Below are 19,153 nucleotides of genomic sequence, written 5' to 3' on the forward strand. Positions count from 1 at the left end.
ATCTATACATATTTCTTAATTGCAGTTGCCATTTATTCAGCTATTCTGAATTATAGTTAATGATTTTATATAAACATTTTTGGAATTAAGAATAGGTATTGAATTTATTTAAAATAAAAAAACATAAAGATAATTATTTTTTTCTTTATATATAAATTTTATATATAAATACAAATATATATAACTTTATATATAAATACAGGATGATTCAGGAGGAAAGGGAAATAATTTTGAAACTGATTCTAGCTTGAAATAAGGAAAAACATACACACACACACCCCACACCCCACACAGCTGACAAAGATTTTCAACTCCCAACAATACAAGTTTCAACATCAGCATAGTTTTAATTAGCGTTGAACATGTTGGGTTTTGTACCTGCAGACTACGATTTGTGGACAGCATTGATTTTCTGTTACCATTTGAAGAAAACTGCTGCAGTATCACATCAATAGCTTGTTAATACTTATGGTGAGCATGCTCTTGGTAAATCACAGTGCTTTGAGTGGTTTAAAAAATTCAAAAGTGGCAATAGAGTTGACATTAGAAATGAAGAACGTGGAAGACCACCGAAAAAGTTTGAAGACAACCAGTTGCAAGCATTGTTGGATGAGGATGACGCTCAAACACAACAACAACTCATGGATCAATTAAATGTAACATGAGAAGCCGTCTTCATATGTTTGAAAGCCATGGGAAAGATCCAGAAGACGGGAAAATTCAGTTCCACATGAATGAAAGACAGCAAGAAAACCGAAAAACCACTTGTGAAATGCTGTTCGCCAGATACAAAAGAAAGTAATTTCTCCATAGAATTGTGACAGGTGATGAAAAGTGGATATATTTTGAGAATCATGTGTAAAAGATCATGGGTAACTCCAGGCGAACCATTGACATTGATTTCAAGGCCAAATTGCTATGGAAAGAAGAGAGTGCTCTGTGTTTGGTAGGATCAGAAGGGTGTGATCTATTATGAGATGCTGAAACCTGGTGAAACCGTTAATACTGAATGCTACCGACAATAAATGATCGATTTGAATCAAGCACTGCATGAAAAACGACCATAATATCAAAAAAGGCAACACAAAGTGATTTTGCATCATGATAATGTACCATCACACATAGCAAAACCAGTCAAGGAAATGATGCATTCAGTTGGGAAATACTTTTACATGCGGCTTACTCACCAGACTTAACTCTGTCCGACTACTATTTATTTGGATTGATGGGAAATGCACTTGCTGGCAGCGCTTCACCACTTCTTATGAAAATGGCTGGATGACTGGTTTGCCTCAAAAGAGCAAACATTTTTTTGGTGTGACATTCATAAATTGTCAGAGATGGGAAAAATGTAGTTAACGATGGACAATATTTCAAATAAAACATTTTCATACAATAAACGTATATTTTCTATATAAAAATTCCGATTTTATATTTACACACCTGGTAAGTGGTAAACTGATGGTTTCTTGGAACTGAAAAATTGAATAAAACAGGTCTGAAAATTGTATCTTCCATAGTTTTACAATATCCAATGTAAAACAAAAATTCACTGACAAAAAGAAGGTTTATTTTAGCTTTGAAGTCAAAAACTTTATTAAATGATTGATAAATGCATAAATTTTATTGTCAGAACTTGTAGAGAATTTAATTCTGAGAAAATTCATGTAATAAAGTTTGTAAAAAAAAGGACCTTTATTATTAAAAACAAAATAGAAAAAAATATTAATTATTAAACAAAAAAAAAAACAAATTAACAGAGAAATGTTATGAATTTGTTAAAATTAAAAATACCTGTTTTTGTTACAATAAATTTAAATCTTTTAAAAATTAAAATATTTTTAATTTACTCTAAAAAAAATACTCACCGATTTATTCTGTATTAATTTACTATAAATGTTATAATTTACTATAAATGTTATTTACTATAAATGTTATAATTTACTTAAATTTTCTGTTGTCAACCTAATGATATCTTCATGTTCCTTGATGAGGGCAGCAGCGATGAAAATTTAAGCAATCAGTTCATTATATTTTTCTACTTTTTGTTTGTATATCTCGCATTTCATCCCATTGCCATGAACCATGAGTATATAAGGAAGTAAATTCCAGTGATCTAGATGGCTAATTTACCAGCCCTTTACTTCCAGTAAACTATTTACCAGTAAATGTTTCATCTAAGAATTGTCTTATTTCATTCCTGAGATATTTTGGTACTCTTTCAAGTTGATAGTACATTTCAGTTTGTTTCACCATTGAGAAATTTTCAAGCATTGTAAGAAATTCATTATTTAAAAATTTGAGATAATTTCTCCCCATGACATGTTATAGTATGATTTTTAATTTTTTTGAAATTCATAACATTTTTCTGTTAATTTTTGTTCTCTTTTGTTCTTAATAATAAAAATTGATTTTTTTTTGTATTTCATAGAATTTATTTGTATCGATTTTCCCAGAATTAAATTCTCTAGAAGGTAATAAAATTTACCTTGCAAATATTATATACTATATAATAATAATATTATATACTATATTATTTAATTGTTATTAAATAATAATTTTTATTTGATAAAAAATTTATGCATTTATTAGTCATTTAACAGAGTTATTGTACTTCAAACCTTAAAAAACATGTTTTTTGTTACAAATTTTTTCTATTTTACATTGTATGTATATCATGAAAATTAGGAGCAATACAGTTCTGAGATTCGTTATTCAATTTTTCAGGTTAAAAACTGTAGAGACCATCAATTTACCCTTTTATATAGTGCCTTAAAACTTTCAGTATGATCTCATTTCACCGGGGAACTGAAATCCTGGTGAAATTTTTCGCTATCCATATCTCTATAACAAAATATTTTCAAAATATGTTTGTATGAACTTTTATCTTTATTTCAAGCTCTAGAATTAGTTCACTAATTATTTTACTTTCCTCTTGAATCAGCCTGTAGTACAGAGTAATAATAATTATAATGCCCTATTTATTATACTGTTTGCAATGAGAAATAGAAAATAAGAGAATTACAGTGAGTAGTTTAAATATTTTTTAATAATTTTATGTTTTATTTTTTATATCATGTAAACAATTTTTACATGGAGTTAAAGTTTAAATTAATTATGAGAATTTTTTCCTGTGAAATTTATATAACTACAGTATGATTAATAATGAAAATTAGCAAAATAAGAAGATATTTTGTAATGAAATATCTGTTTATATGAGAGCAAAATATTTTATTTTATATAATCTCTTTGATTTTTATTTTCTTGAAATTACTTTTTAAAATTAATTTCATTCAGCTTTAATCTATTACAACTTTGTATACTTTGCATAGGTTGTTGAGAATCATCATACCTGTTGTGTGATCAGAACAATGGCATTTGTATACAAATTAAATTTAATCTTTTATTTCATTGATTGTCCCTTTTTTTATCAAATACTTTTTAAAAAAATAAATAACCTCTTTAAAATTCTAAATAAAGAAAAAAGTATGAAAAAAAAACATTTGCTGGGAAAGTTACATATTATGACAGTGGCTTTAGATAATGCAAAATACTTAATCAGAACAGTTCTATTTATTTATTGAATCATGAGTAAAAATAAAACTTGTCTCTTGGATTGTCATCTGAATCCTCATAGATTTCCACAAGAAGCACAATTTAGAATAAATTTCTGTTTATGCTTCTGCAATCCCACTATATTAAACATCGCATTTTGGATTGCATTATACACATTTTGTACACAGATATTTTGAATTGTTTTCATTGATAAAGTTCCGATTCTATTTACTGATGAATATGGAACCATATTTCTCCATATACATTTTGTCTCTCGCTACATAATTTCATTTTTTTTACTAAAAAAAATCATTTTTATTTCTTTTGTTAATCCTATTTTCAATTAAATTGTCTACAAAATTCTTTTTGAGCTGACCGATTGGATTTTTATTATAAACATTTATTTACTACAACATGCTCGTAAATTGTTTATGTCTCAACTAGTGAGCATATTTTGAACTTCCACACTTCAGTGCATTCAGTAACCTAATTGCCTTTTAGTACATAGTTATAAAGGAATGAAAATCTTACACTTATAGTACCACATCTGTTTACTTTATGATTTGTATGATGAATTGTAAAAAAAAAAATATATTTTTACTGATGCTTAACTAATTTTTATTATATGATCTAAGATTTCTTTTTTTGTCAATTCTTAAAAAGTCTGCAGAATTAACTTTTTGTTAGTATAAAACACCTATTTGTATTTAACCAAATTAAATAATTTTGTTTGAAAATATTGCTAGTAAAGATCACATGCTAATTGATTTTAAAGTATTTTAAATATTATACAATATTTTTACATTAGTAACAGTTTCTTAATTTGTTGCTTTATACTGTATGCAACAGTCGATCTAATATTGGCTATATACTATAAAAAAACCTTTATATACATATAAAACACCTCAGGTATTAGAGTTGGTAATGAAAGTAATGATATTGTATGTACAGCAGGTAGTAAAGGTTTAATGTAGTGAAGGTTTTACGTTAAGGAATGATTTTGATGAACTTACCTTGCTGATGTGCTAAAATAAGTTTAGCTCATTGAATAAAATGTTGGAAAGCCATTAACCTGATGTGAGATGCTTGTTATTTTGAGTTGTATATGTCAGTTCACTTAGAATTTTTTTTTATGGCATTTAATATTCTATTACCTTTTTTTGATTTTAATCTACTTTATACAGTTTCTGTTTATGACTTTGTGATATGCAGAGTAAGATTTGTACTTGATTTCTTTAATTAATATTATAATTATGTCCTGTTTATCATTGCTTGCCAAAAAGTGGATGGATGAAATGAGATAAATATCTTCCAATAAGTCTGAATTATTTGAAACATAAAATATTGTCAGTAAGTATGTATGTATATGTATATTTTTTTCTTTAACAATTCGTTAATAATGTAATTTTTTGCTGTACCAATATATAATTCATGTATGACTAACTAGAAATTTAAAAATTGGTCTGTAGAATGCACCAACCTGCTTGACTTAGAAAGTATTAAATTGCAATTATATATTTCTCTTCATTTGTGTTTATAAAGCACCATTAAAAATTCATTTGGAATGATCGTTGTTGGATGATTGACATGATTATGTAAGTATAGCAGGGTGTATAAAAAAGTGAAGCAGATATAGAAATCTAAACTACTATTTATCCATATACACCATGTGCACCGAGGTTTGGAAAGTTAAAAAAAAAATATTGTTACATTTTTGTATTTTATCAACAAAATCACCATAGAAGATTGTGAATGTATACATTGTTTGTTATTTGCATGTCAGTAAATCTGTTTACACTGTAAATATTTAATTAAAAGTATAGAAATTGTAGAGGTTTTATCTTAATTACAGTCATCATTGCTTGAGTTTCTGTCATCTGTACAATTGCAATTATCTTCGTAATCATTAACCAAAAGTATGTGCATACATTTCTTGAACAATTTTTAATGAAATCATCTGGAATTTCTGACCAAAATATAATCCTAGCATTAATTTATTTTCATTCATCCCTTTACTTGTGCTTGTATGACAATATTGGGTAGAAGATTTTCACATTTCAGTAGATGTTTTCATATCTGAATATTCTGTACCTACACTTCAATTGTTGTCAATAGCATTTCAAAAGTCACCTGTGTCTGGTTTGCATTCTCAGTTTGATCTAGGAAATTATTGTTATTTTTTCATAAGTTTATGACATTCCTTGAAATTGTCAGTTTATCTTCATATACTTCTGGTAGCTGCTGAGCTATTGTTGACCTTCAAATAGAAAAACTGAGGAAAGAAATTGATGAATCCCACTTTAAGACTAACTTTACATTCATCCCTACCCATATTTAATTCATTAGTGATTTCCTGGGCTTTCATCTGACAGATTATTGTAAAAATCACTTATTGAAACTGATGTATATTCCATGTACAAATCTCTTCTATTTCCAGGTATTTAGTTTTTTTTTTTACATTGAAATGTTTTTGTGATCGAGAACACATGATGGAAGTGTTGTGGTGGAGGACCCAAGTCTTGTCTTTTCAAATTTCAATTCTTGTTTTTTCTGTTGTACATTTTTGTACTTTTATAGTATTCTTGATTGAATATCTGCCCCGTAGAGGCAAATTTATGGTGCACAATATCCCTAAAATTGAAGAATACATTGTCTTCATATTTGATTGACTTTATCACACTTTTTTCAGTCGTGCTGAACTTGGACATTTCCACAGTAATGATTGTGCATTTGTTTCTGGGTCATACCCATAAACCTATGATTTGTTGCCTGTAATTATTACCTTATTTAAAAAATGTGGGCCAGTTTTAGCTTGATTAATTCTTGGGACACTTCAAGTCAGTATTGTTTGTGCTGTTCTAACAATAATTTTGGAATGAATTTCACAGATATTCTATGCATGTTCAAATCTTTACTTAAAATTGACTGAACCGCTTAGAAATCTTAATTCAGTCATTCATTTTATCTGGATGAAGGTTTACAGCCAAAACAAATAAGTTAGTATTAGAATTATATTTAAGGATTGTTTAATATATTTTAAGTTTAATGGTTACATCATCAATGTGAAACCTTAAGATACATGTATGTACAGGCTATTTTTGCAACCGTCATTTCTGTTGGACATGGGTTTATACAGTATTGTTAACATTGTTATTTACACAAACTTGCCAAAAGCTGTTGTTATATCTTAGATTCGTTTATTGAATACATGTTTAAAATGTTATAAATAACAAAAAAAATTATATTTAACTTATATAATAAATATATTACAAAAGAATATAGTGACCAGAAAACATTTTGAAGCTTTTTATTGTATTGAATTTATTTTTTTGACTTCATCAAATGGACTTAACTATTTCGGGTAGTCTGGGAATGAATTATTTGATTCTTGTCAGAAAGATTCTTGCATCTTCTATTACTGCACATTGTGCCTAAAATTTCAATTTTTTTCATTGATATTCATGTGGTGTGATCTGGGTTGTTTAAAGACCAAGTGAAAATTTTCCATTTATTTTTTATCACAGTTAGAATCGATATTTATGGTATCTCCTCAAGGCAACAGAAAGTCAATAAGAAACTTTCCCCAGAAAAAAATTTCTATGTTAATGTTAAACTTTTGAAGTTATTTTTACATTAACTTTTGATTATTCTCTTGTGTTATAATATATCCCAGAAAGCTGTCATCAAAGAATATTTGTGCTCTAGCCGGTTTTTCTTGTACATTATGTAAATTTTCCATTAGCCTTAGGTTTTGATAGTAATTCTTCAATACTTCTGTACATCGTTCATGAAATTCATTAATGGTTGAGTGTCTGTTAGAATTAAAAAAATAGTTTTCGAGTCCTTTGAAAATCATTTTCTATTTAGGACACTACTTTTTCACGTTGACTATTTATTTTTCCCTTGTTGTAAATAAGAAAAAAAGGTAAGGAATGACTGAATTATTCACATAGAAAAAGGATTGGAAGTGATGTGGTGATTTTTATTGAATTGCAAGTACCATATTGTTGCAAATTAAATGTTCACTTAAACTCCATGTAGATAATCTGGTCAGACCCAGCAGTGTTGCAAACTGAAAAAAAAAAAATTGCCATTTAATTTTTATTAACCTTATATTTTATTTTCTGAATACAGTCATAGCAATCATGGTTTAACATTTTAGTTGCACATTTATTTCATTTATATATATATAACTAAAACCCTCTAAACATTTTTTTTTCTAAAAAGTTTTAGTCAGGACATACCTGACTAAAAATTTCAATATTCCCAATATTGTGAATTAATAGAATTAAATTATATTATTTTTTAAACAGGTTTTTTCTGTAATTTCCAGTATAGCATGCAAACTATTTTATGTATTCAAACGTAGATTAAATGTATCATATTGTTTAGTTAAAACTATTTAATTGGAATTTATGTAACAAGTTTGAATTATTGTTTCAGAGACAAACAATCTCGTAGTACTGAAGCTGTTAATTCTGTGAACTTCACTGCGACAGAGTTAAAAAATGTTAAACATGCACTTAATACAAAGAAGTAAGTTATAATTTATTATATATATGTTTAAAATGTTAATATTATTCTTAAAATAGCTATCTCTGTGAAGAGGTCTTTTTAAAAAAAAATGCTTGTGTTCTCAATCTAAAAAAAGTACCAGAAATGTTTAATTTTTTGCCATTTTTTAGCTTTTTCCATAAAAATATTTATAAATGATTGATGATAGTTTTAATTAATTATTGAACTTGTGGTGTCAAAATATATTTATTGTGTAAAAAATAAATTGTCAGGATAATTCAATAAAATTAACAAAATATTTAAGCTTTGTATAAAGGGCACTAGGGAAGTTTTGCAATACAATTAAAATAATTAATCAAAATAATTTCCATTACACATTAAACACCCTCTATTCTTTAAAACCAGTCTTCAAAGAAACCCTGCTATGTTTTGTCAGAGATCTGGGCATACTCAACTCCCAAGCTCTAAGGAGGTCATCACTGCTTGTAAAATGCCTCCCTTTCAGTCTGTTCTTTACTTGGGGGAACAGTGTGGTCACATGAAGCGAGGTCAGGACTATGGGGAGGGTGTTCTATTTCAGTGCTGGCCAAATACTTAGAACAAACTTTAGAGCAGTGTGCTGGGAAGCTTTATTGTGGTGAAGAAATTATTTGTGCGTCCTTTATTTCTGGTACAGCTTCTTGAGCGTTTCAATAAAATTAGGCAGGCACGAAGGCATCTTTCTGTATAACCCACGGGGTTGGTCTAATTGTGAATATGTCTTCACAAATCAGCTGATTTTGAAGTCGAGAGTTCCAACATTCAAATCCTAATAAAGACAGTTACTTTTATACGAATTTGAATACTAGATTGTGGATACTGGTGTTTTTTGGTGGTTGGGTTTCAATTAACCACACATCTTGGAGAAATGGTCGACCTGATATTGTACAAGACTACAGTCCTACATATAATCCTCATTCATCCTCTGAAGTAATACCTGACAGTGATTCCCGGAGGCTAAACAGGAAAAAAGAAGAGAGGCATCCTTCGGTATACCACTTTCTGTAACTAACTTCTGAATTTCCAATGCAACTCCCTCTAAAACTCTCTTTCCTTTTTTCTCCATTTTCTTTTTCACAGATCTGAATTCTGGACAGCCACTGATATCTCCTCACCTTCGAACACACATACTTGGTTTTCATCTTTGGTCAGGATGTCATAATACTGCAGCTACTTTTTGTCACTTGTCACGCTACTATTGAGATAGGGAGATTTACAATTTCATACTTCTACAGCATTTCACAGCACTATGAAACACGACTAGCCTTCTGATCATTGGTCAAGTTATCTGATACCGAAAAGGTACAAAGCTTGACATGAAGGTGATTTTGCAGAATAGTACGGACTGCTGGTGTAGCAATGCTGAAGGACAAGTATGCTTGGTGGTAGGTCACGCCTGTCTGCCTCAAGCATTTTTCGTACTGCAGCAATGTTTCCCTTAATCACAGATGAATATGTTTGATCTGACTTTAAAGCGTCCTCAAGAGCAAAATCATCACCTCTTTCATTGATGTCATTCAAAATATGGTTACACGATGAGGAAAATCCTGTCTAAGTACAGGAGTCATTTCTTTTAAACTTGTTCGGTATTCAGTTTTCGACCACGACGACATTACTACCTCTTTAAACTAACTGACTGAGTCAGTGAGTAGAATGGCTACAGTACAGGTTTGTGACCTGTCTAAACACGCACTAACTTGTAACCGCCTATGATGATCTGTAAAGTCTATTGCAAAACATTCCTAGTGCCCTTTATAATTCATATAAATTATTCCTGGCTGTTAAAATGGTTACCAGAAATAGAGACTGAAAATCAAAAAGTATCTTTAGGCTTTATCTTAAATTGACTAATATTCAATGTGAAATCTATCCCTGCATTTATAACAAAATATCATGATTTAACCCTTTCAATCCTACATTTACAATATTTAGTAAAAAAAAATTTTGACGTAAATTTCAAATTAATGAAATTTTAACAAAACTCATTTTAAATGAGTTTTAAGATACTTAAAATTTATTTTTCATCACCGGCTGTCAAAATACTTTGATGGTTACAATTGTGTATATCAGGTCTCTGTAGTAACCCACCGGGTTGGTCTAGTGGTTAACGTGTCTTTCCAATTCAGCTGATTTGGAAGTCGAGTTACAGCGTTCAATTCCTAGTAAAGCCAGGTATTTTTACACGGATTTGAATACTAGATCGTGGATACCGGTGTTCTTTGGTGGTTGGGTTTCAATTAACCACACATCTCAGGAACTGAGAATGTACAAGACTACACTTCATTTACACTCATACATATCATCCTCATTCATCCTCTGAAGAATCATCTAAACGGTAGTTACCGGAGGCTAAACAAGAAAAAAAGAAAAAAGAAGAGGTCTCTGTAGCAATATTAATTGCTGCAACTTTGAATGTTATTTCATACACTTACTCTTAAGGAATATTAATGTTATTTATTATTAAGTGAATTACTGTAAAGATATTCAAGTTGATTTGTTAGAATAGTTTTTTAAAATATAAAATATTTATTATATTGATTATTAATTCTGAATATCAAAACAAAATTCGTTAGAAATCTGAAATCAAGTGAACAAAAATACTGAAATACTAATAAAAAAATCTATATTAGAAATTTTTGATAATTTTTACTTTCTTATAACCAAATAAAATTGGTTATAATATAAATTGTCTCGTAATTGACTTTAAGATCTATTGACTCAAAATATAAAAAATAGACTTAACTCAAAAGTTTGTTGTAATAAAATATTTGTTTATTAATATATATTAAAATAATGCAGTAGCATTTACCCACTAAACTTGTTAGTTTTACAGATTTTTATTAGAAATTTTATTTTGTATTATAATATTAGGTTATGAAGGAAATGTCAGTTTTCTTTTATAAATAACTAGAGATAAGTAAAAAAAATTGCAGTTATTAATGGAATGTTGCTACTCTACACAACTATATCATTTGTTTTGTTATATTTTTGTTCCTTGTCAATTAACAATATTCAACGCATATGCTAGTTCAGCAGTAAAGAGCGTTTGTTAAAGAAATATTGTTGGGTAATAAAACAGAACAAATTATATTATTTAAGATTGAAAAAAATTCTCATAGTTAACCAACAATCGTAATTTAAAATTTATGAATATTTACATGAAAAGACTACTTACTGTAAATGTATAATGCAAAATGTAGGAAAAATACTAGGGCGTGCTAAAAATTATCTACACTTTTCATTGTACAAGTTATTTACACAAAGCTAAGGGTTCCACATGTACTTCATTTTCCTACATTGTCACCTCCCTTGTCAATGCTTTTGGGCCATTGGTCCACAAACTTGTGTGTTCCTTTCAAGAAGAAGGTTTTTGGTTGGTAGTTAAGCCATTTTTGCACTGCTTCCTGCATATCTTAGTCTGAGGAAAATTGACAACCTCGCAAAGCATCCTTGAGCGGCCTAAACAAATGAAAGTGAGAGGGAGCAAGATCTACGCTCTAGGGAAGGTGTTCCAATACCTTAAAATTCAACTTGCTGGTTTAAACAATCTGGCGAGCCATGTTCAGGCAGGCAATTGACCTCTGCGTTTGTTGCTGGCTTAGCTTGTTTTCCAACATTTCATTGTAATGTGCTGTTGATCAGTCTTCTTTTCCATGAAGTCTTCCGGTATAGGCTCTTTTGCATCCCAAAAGGCAGTTATCATAACTTTACCCATCGATGGCTCAATCTTGAATTTTTCTTTGACAGAAATCCATACTCTGGGGGTTTGATTCTGACTCATAGTGATGAACACATTTCATCACAGGTGACTATTCTGCTGCCAAAAAAATATGTCTTTCACCTTTCCTTGTTGAAGGGGTTGAATAAGTTTTGCAGATTTAAACAGATATGAGCTTGTGCCCTGCACTAAGCTGTACCCATCACACACAGACTTTATGGAAACCAAGTTTGTCATGGATGATTTGATGGGCAGAACTGTGACTGATGTTCAATGAAGATACTTCCTCATTGATGGTAACTCACCTATTTATCATAACCATCTCTCAAGCTTGCTGAATCTCTTTCATGGAGGAGGTTGACAGGCATCCTGCTCCCTCTTCATGCATCAAACTCATCCGGCCACTTTTAAACTTCTCAATCCACAAAAAAGTTTTACATGATAAAGCATTGTCCTCATATTGTGATAAGATGAATTTCAGTTTTTTCATCCCCTTAACCACATAAATCATATTACTGCTATTGTTCTTCCATGGTGCAACCTGCTAGTGGAGCAGATATGTTTACTCTGTAATAGCCGGAAGGCAAATAATGCAATCAAGATCAAATTTCACACATTTCACCATAGTTATACCACCTCTAAACACTAGTGCACAGAAAGCAGTATGACAACCTTGAAGGTGTGTTATGGTGAAAGTGCAGATCATTTTTGACTCGTACTTATAGAATGTACACGCAGTTTAAATTTAATAGTGAATGTGTGGTAATGAAATTCAAATATCTGGATAAATATTTGCTAGCAGCCAAAGAATTCCATCAGTTATATTAAACATAAGGTATATTGTAAAAATATAATTAGATTATTCTAAAAAAAATCCCTAACAACATATGCATCTTTTAAATAACCCATCTCTGGTTTTAAAATTTAATGTATACTCTTGCTTTGATTGATAGTATTTCACAATCAAGTAGCAAGATCATTCTTCTATCCTAGCCTCAAATTTTACATTTCCTTATTCCTACGGGCCTGAAATCAGCTTTGTTTATTCTTTCCTGGAATAAAAAAGAAAATTATAAAAAATAAATTATAATTTAACATTACTGTCTCGTAAAATTGTTCCCATGCATTTTACAAATTTGCTGAGTGTCTTAAGGAGAGGTGTTTTTTAAAATTAAAAACTGAATTATAGTTCAAAGTTCAGGGATGGAAGAAGGATTTTGTATTCTTGAACTACATTAATCTGTCAGTTGCAAATTTACTCCTAAAAAATTTCTTGTTTTACCTCAAAGTTTGTTTATGTTATTATATAATGGAAACTTTGTGTTATTGAAAGGTACCAAGTAATTAGGATTTGAAACCTGCAGGACCTTTTGCTAAAAGATTGTTTAGCCATAGAGGTCAAAGTTTTAAAATATTTCATTTTTTAATAGAGGTTAGCAAGTATAGCATAGTTGCAAGAATTTATCTTCTAACTGCATAAATGTCAATAGAGTGTTGGAGTTAAATGGGTAAGAAACAAGTTATATATATGTAGACTGAATAAAATATTACAAACGGCTGTTAAAAAAGGCTACTGTTTGTATGATAATATTTAATTTACTGGAAAAGAATTGTTTATTTCATTAAATACTCTTTTCTTTTTCAGACTCAATGATGATGTTGCTAAACCAATCAAATTAATTAACACTAAAACTTCATTTAAAAAGAAAAAACAATCTAAAGGCAACCAGAATGAACAAGGGTATGTAACATTTAAACTTATTAGACAAAAACTACCATGTTCAAAAACATATCAAAAACTACTTATCCATGTTCAAAAACTCCTTACAAAATGAGATTTAAGAACTTTACTGTTCATTTTTTTTCTAATAACATTATACTACTGATAACAATTGCATTAACCACAAAAATGTTTACTAGCAGTATTAGTAAAAAATGAATTGTAAAATAAAAATAATCCACACTTATGAAGTAATATGAAAAAGTTTTACCTGCCTTTATAAAATATAAAACAAAAATTGAGAACTCTAAAAATTAGTGGTCTGCAAAAATTGAGCTATGAGCAGTAGTCTACTTCCAAGTATTAAGCAAGAGATCAGCTTATAATCTAGATGAGGAGAATTTACACCCTAAATAATCAACTTTAACAGGCCATATCCATCTCTTTAGTCAAGACCTTCCCGTCCTTGAGAGCAATGTAAAATTTAAAAGATTGAATCACAGATTGTACTTCAATGTTAATAAGATTGTTTATTGTCACTGTTACATAAATGCAAACAGCATTAGTGCATAAACGAAAAGCCAACAATTAACCAGCAATTAATAACTGGATTGTAATATTACTCTTGTGTACTACGATTCACTATTATGCTTGTTGGTAAAAGGGTATAAAAATTATCCTTTTTGAGAAATATTTCAGCAGAAACATATCTTTAACTTTGTACATTAATGAAACTAACAAATATTCTTTTAAGCCGATACTCAAGAACTGCAGGATAACTGCAGTATTGTAATATCAAATTTAATAATTATCATTATAATAACTCAAATTTTAGTTTCCATAGGGCAGTGGCCTAAAAATAGATTTGTTTATTTCTTCCTGTAATAAAAAAATAAATTATAATTTAACAAGCTTATGAGATTTACAAGTTTGACTGAATCTGTAAGCACAGAATTTTATACAGGAAGTGTGGGCTTGTAATCTATTGGTGGTTAGCATTGCTGACTGCTTGTGCTAGAGTTTCAGTTTGATTACCATTATTGATGGAAATTTTCACATTGTGAAAAAAATTGACTGGGATAAAAAAGACTTTGCCTAGAATCGCACATACATAACAGTCAGTAGAGTTTGTTGATTGAGCTGGCAGTCCCAGGTTTGATTCCCAACAAAGATTTGGATTTTCTGGCCAGATAGAAATGGTGTTTTAAAACCAAATTAATTGTTTGATAATATGATGAATATAGTAATTTAATTAAGAAGAAAAGAAAAACAAAAAATATTGTAAAGTTTCTTGTAGGATAACAATCATTGACGATAAAATATTTTAGGTGTGAAGGTTTCCTGAAATTGAAATCATTATGCTGCGGGTATTAGAAACTAGCTGCTCAAGTAGTAATTATATTTTTATTTAAATAATTATTAGGAAACCTAATATTGTCCTTGCAAAGGCAGTTGTCATTAAGATTATTGTGTAGCTGTCTTGACGGGAAACAGAGTTTCTGAGTCAGTACAAAGTTAGGCCCTCCTATTATATTGCATGAACGATGTGTTGGATCTTGGCTAGATCTAATCATAGAACTGAAAATTAGGAAGAAACAAAGTCAAGGAAAAGAGTGGGGGTATATTGCAAGGGCAACCACCATCAGAAGAACTATAATGTGAAGCAAACTACCCAACAAAAAAAAAAAAACCTGGGCAGCGTTTCCATTCTGTTCATGATCCCTTCGGGGACAATTTTATCCTAATAGTTGTACAGTTATGATAAATGTTTTTGCATTGATCAGTTTAAATATAGGCTGCAACAAAAATTATTTTCCTTCAAACAGTAACGTAAATTCTTTCTATGGGTAATATTTTATATCTGATCAACCTTCCATTCAGAATATTACTAAACAATTGTTTTGTTGTAATTATAAACTAGCTGGTTAACCAATCTGGATTTGTATCTTTTTGTTGTGTAATTATAAACCTTCTTGAATTGATAATAATTTTTTATTAAAAAGTTTATTATTTAAAAAACAAAAATTTAATTTATTATTCCAAGGCGTCTATAGCATCAGTTCTATGTAAAAAGCTTGACGTTGGTGAATAGTTCTGTTTGATGAAGCTGTGTTTTGGAATTTGTAGTTATTTTTATATTTTAGTAAATTTTACAAAATTCACTTATTAATGATAAAAAAAAACTATTATTACAGCTAACAGAATTGTATAAAAACTAATTAATTCATAATAAAATAAACTCAGTAATCACATTTTACATAAGCATTGAAAAAAAGAATTAGAAAAACTGAGTACATTAATTTGTTATGTACTCTGCGTGTTCCAGTCTTTCTTATGGTTGTGACATGTATAAAATGACATACAATATACAAGTAACAGTCCCTCTAAAGATTATTTTCTTTTAGAGTGATGATGTTCATAATAAAACCAGTTCTTGTGGTGAACAGGTGAAGGTACTTCTTGTAGAGCACTGAAAATCATTGGCTTTTGGAGATCTTATCATTGTGATATAAAACAGTGTATTTTGGTCTGTGATAAAGGCAACAGAAACCACTTCACTTCTCGCTTGCTTTTCCTAGTAAACCTAGTTTGTTATTTATGGGAATGCATCTGCAATTTTTTTTTTTGAGTAGCTTGTTTTAATCCTACAACCGTTAAAAATTATAGCATGTGTTACATATAAGTTTAATGATTTTGAAAATAATAATTTTAAAGTAAAAAAAAAAATATAATTTAGAATATTAATTACCAATAAAATTATAATATTAAATACTATTTTTTACATTTGTTTCATTGTTTGTGTTAGAATCATAATAGGAAAACAATTTTTAATGCTATTTTCATATCTTCAAATTTATAAAATTATTAGAAGAGTGCAGATTAAAATAGTAAAGAAGAAAACCATCAAAGTTATCAATCATTATCTTATTTGTTTATTTATTTTAAGATCATGACAACTAATTGAACCCAGTTAATGTTATTTTTTTAACGTTAACCAGTTTGTGTGACACACTTGACCATCAGGATTCAGACCCAGAACCTCCTTAAATGAAAGGCATCATTCCATTACTATGGTGAGTGCAATGGTGTCAAAACCTATTTTCACAATTTGTTTCCCATTTTCCTAGAATGGCCTGAATATTATGAGTATACCTTTCTTACATGTTGGTTAAATAAAGACTATACTACCATTATTTTATTTATTTTTATGTAATACCAGATTACAGAATAACCCAATTGTTACGTGATATCAACAGTAGAGATGCTAAGGTATCTGTATCCAATCTGGCACGTAAGTGTAAGTATGTAGTCCTGAACAGACTCAGGCCAACCATTCTTGAGATGTGCGGCTAATTGAACTCCAACCACCAAAGTTCACGTATTTGGATCTAGTATCCAAATCTGTATAGAAGCAACTACCTTCACTACGATTTGAACCGTAGAACTCTCGATTTTAAAATCAGCAGATTTATGATGAAGAGTTCACTGCTAGACTAACCTTGGTTGGTCTATTATTACTTTAAATGTCACTGCTAGACTGACTGGGTTGATATATTGTTTCTTTAAATATTACTTTTCATCCTTATTTTAACTTGGATGGACCAGTCCCATTTTTTATTTTTTATAAATGATAATTTTTATATTTTCCTTATACCTTGTTAAATTGTACTTAAAAAAAATGATTTTGTTATTTATTTCAGATCAGATTGCAGTGATGATGATAATGATGATGATACTGCAAACAAAGATTGCAGTAAGAACTCAGAAACCAAAGGTTTATTAACTTTATTATTTTAATAAAAACTTTGAATACTACTTAATATTTATACATTATAAGAATTTTAAAATGTAGTTTTGCACGAAGCAAAACCAAACAGTTTTAAATTAAGTTTATCATGAATAAATTTCCAAAATTCAACTAAATGTGTATAATTATACATAGATCTATGTTATTTATTTTAAATTATTTACACGTTTTTATTATAAATCTGTATAATTATAGAAAGCAACAAAATGTAAAAGTTAGATGAATTTCTGGCAGTTTGTTACAGGAGAAAGGTCACTTTCAGCAGTTGTGTACTAGTACATTTAAAAAATATTTTTAGGGACTAAAATGAAGGTGGGAGTTCTGGTTATTTCTATTAATTTTTAAATTCTGCCATTAATTTTTGAGGGGAAAATTTGTGTGTGTGTGTGAGTGTGCATGTGCGTGCACGCATGTAATGTCACTATTCTTGTTTAATTTATCATTAATAATATTTAATTAATATTTTTTTAATTCGTTTTCCTATTTTAGAATCAGAGGGTCAAACTCCAAGAAAACAGAGAAACTCTCAAGATGTTGGAGGTGCTAGGAAAAAAGATGGGTCAGGTAAGAAATAGCAGCGTGAAAGTATGGATGATAAAAGAGAAGCTCGTTGAAACTTGTATCACTTGATGGAAAAAAATTTACCATACCGTGTACTTATAATCTTTGTGTGTCATATTACAAGTTGGAATTTACTTTAAGAAACTGCAGGAATTAAGTTAAAAACTACACTGTTCTTAACATGTTTTGCTGGTAGTACAATTTCAGTGTCCTATAACTTAAATTCATTCACAATCTTTGCTGTTCACAGAGTGCCTGTGATCCTTCCGAAGACATTTACACTTAACACAAGTCAAACCCTCACTTTTTTGGAGACTGCTCACAGAAGTAAAGCCAAAATGTATTTGAAATACTTTCCTGGTGTCGGGAAGTGGTGATCCCATCACCCAGCACATTGCAGCTACGTGCATCAAGCAGCACCATTAACATGGCTTGTTCTTACTTAATTTCTTAATTATTTTTTATATTAAAGGAGGAATATTCCAAATTGCAGTTAAATTTTTTTCATTGGTGAAATTTTAACAAAAAAGGTTCATTTAGGTAATTAATTGGTTTTAAATGGAATTTGAAGACTGTGTAGTGACCAGTAGTTATATATAAAATTACACCCAGAAATAAGTTGGTTGAGAAGAGATAAATGATGTTTATCATGTGTTTTGCGATGTGTGTAAAAAACATTTTGGACTGGGCAAAATGGATCGAAAGCAGTAACTTTTTTCTATAAAGGAAAACAGCATAATGAAATTATTAAGATAATGAATTCAGCTATTTTATCTCTCAATGGTATTCCAACTCAGCAGACTAAAACTTTGATCAACAGTTGTGAGAACGATGGTTGTGATACATATGTGTGTTCATTGCCCGGATTTTCTGGTCAGAGTAATAGCATTTCAGCTGCAAATGATACATTTGAATCATCAGCTTCATTTATGCAAAATGACAACATAATTACTTGTTTTAAACAATGTTTTTAAGGTGGAGATTATGTGGGTTCTCAGTGTTGTACAAATAAGTTATACTAGCTTTAACAAGTAGACCAGATGGTGCAAATGATGATAGTAAAGAATTGAGAGATAGAAGAATTTGATTAAATTTTTTTTCATTTATTTTAGCAAAAAATCCAAAATATGTAAACCTGTGAGAACGGTAAACAATTTTTCACGTGGAAACTTAACAGTCAGAAATGGCTTTTCCATTAACAAATCTTGTCTTGTAGAAAATTTGCACCAAGAGACAG

General features: G+C 29.6%; 1 protein-coding gene across 2 annotated transcripts in view; it reads left to right on the plus strand.

Moving 5' to 3' along the window:
- Positions 1-19,153, plus strand: part of LOC142332320 (uncharacterized) — a 65,110-nt gene that overhangs the window by 32,815 nt on the left and 13,142 nt on the right. The window contains exons 9-12 of one of the 2 annotated variants that reach the window (XM_075378689.1): positions 7,999-8,091; positions 13,473-13,568; positions 17,249-17,322; positions 17,845-17,919. In XM_075378689.1, the coding sequence (XP_075234804.1) occupies positions 7,999-8,091; positions 13,473-13,568; positions 17,249-17,322; positions 17,845-17,919 (338 nt within the window). The remainder of the gene's footprint in view (positions 1-7,998; positions 8,092-13,472; positions 13,569-17,248; positions 17,323-17,844; positions 17,920-19,153) is intronic. The other variant, XM_075378690.1, reaches the window with a different exon arrangement.

The sequence above is a fragment of the Lycorma delicatula genome, chromosome 11 (genome assembly GCF_047948215.1).
Source record: "Lycorma delicatula isolate Av1 chromosome 11, ASM4794821v1, whole genome shotgun sequence".
NCBI classification, from domain to species: domain Eukaryota; kingdom Metazoa; phylum Arthropoda; class Insecta; order Hemiptera; family Fulgoridae; genus Lycorma; species Lycorma delicatula.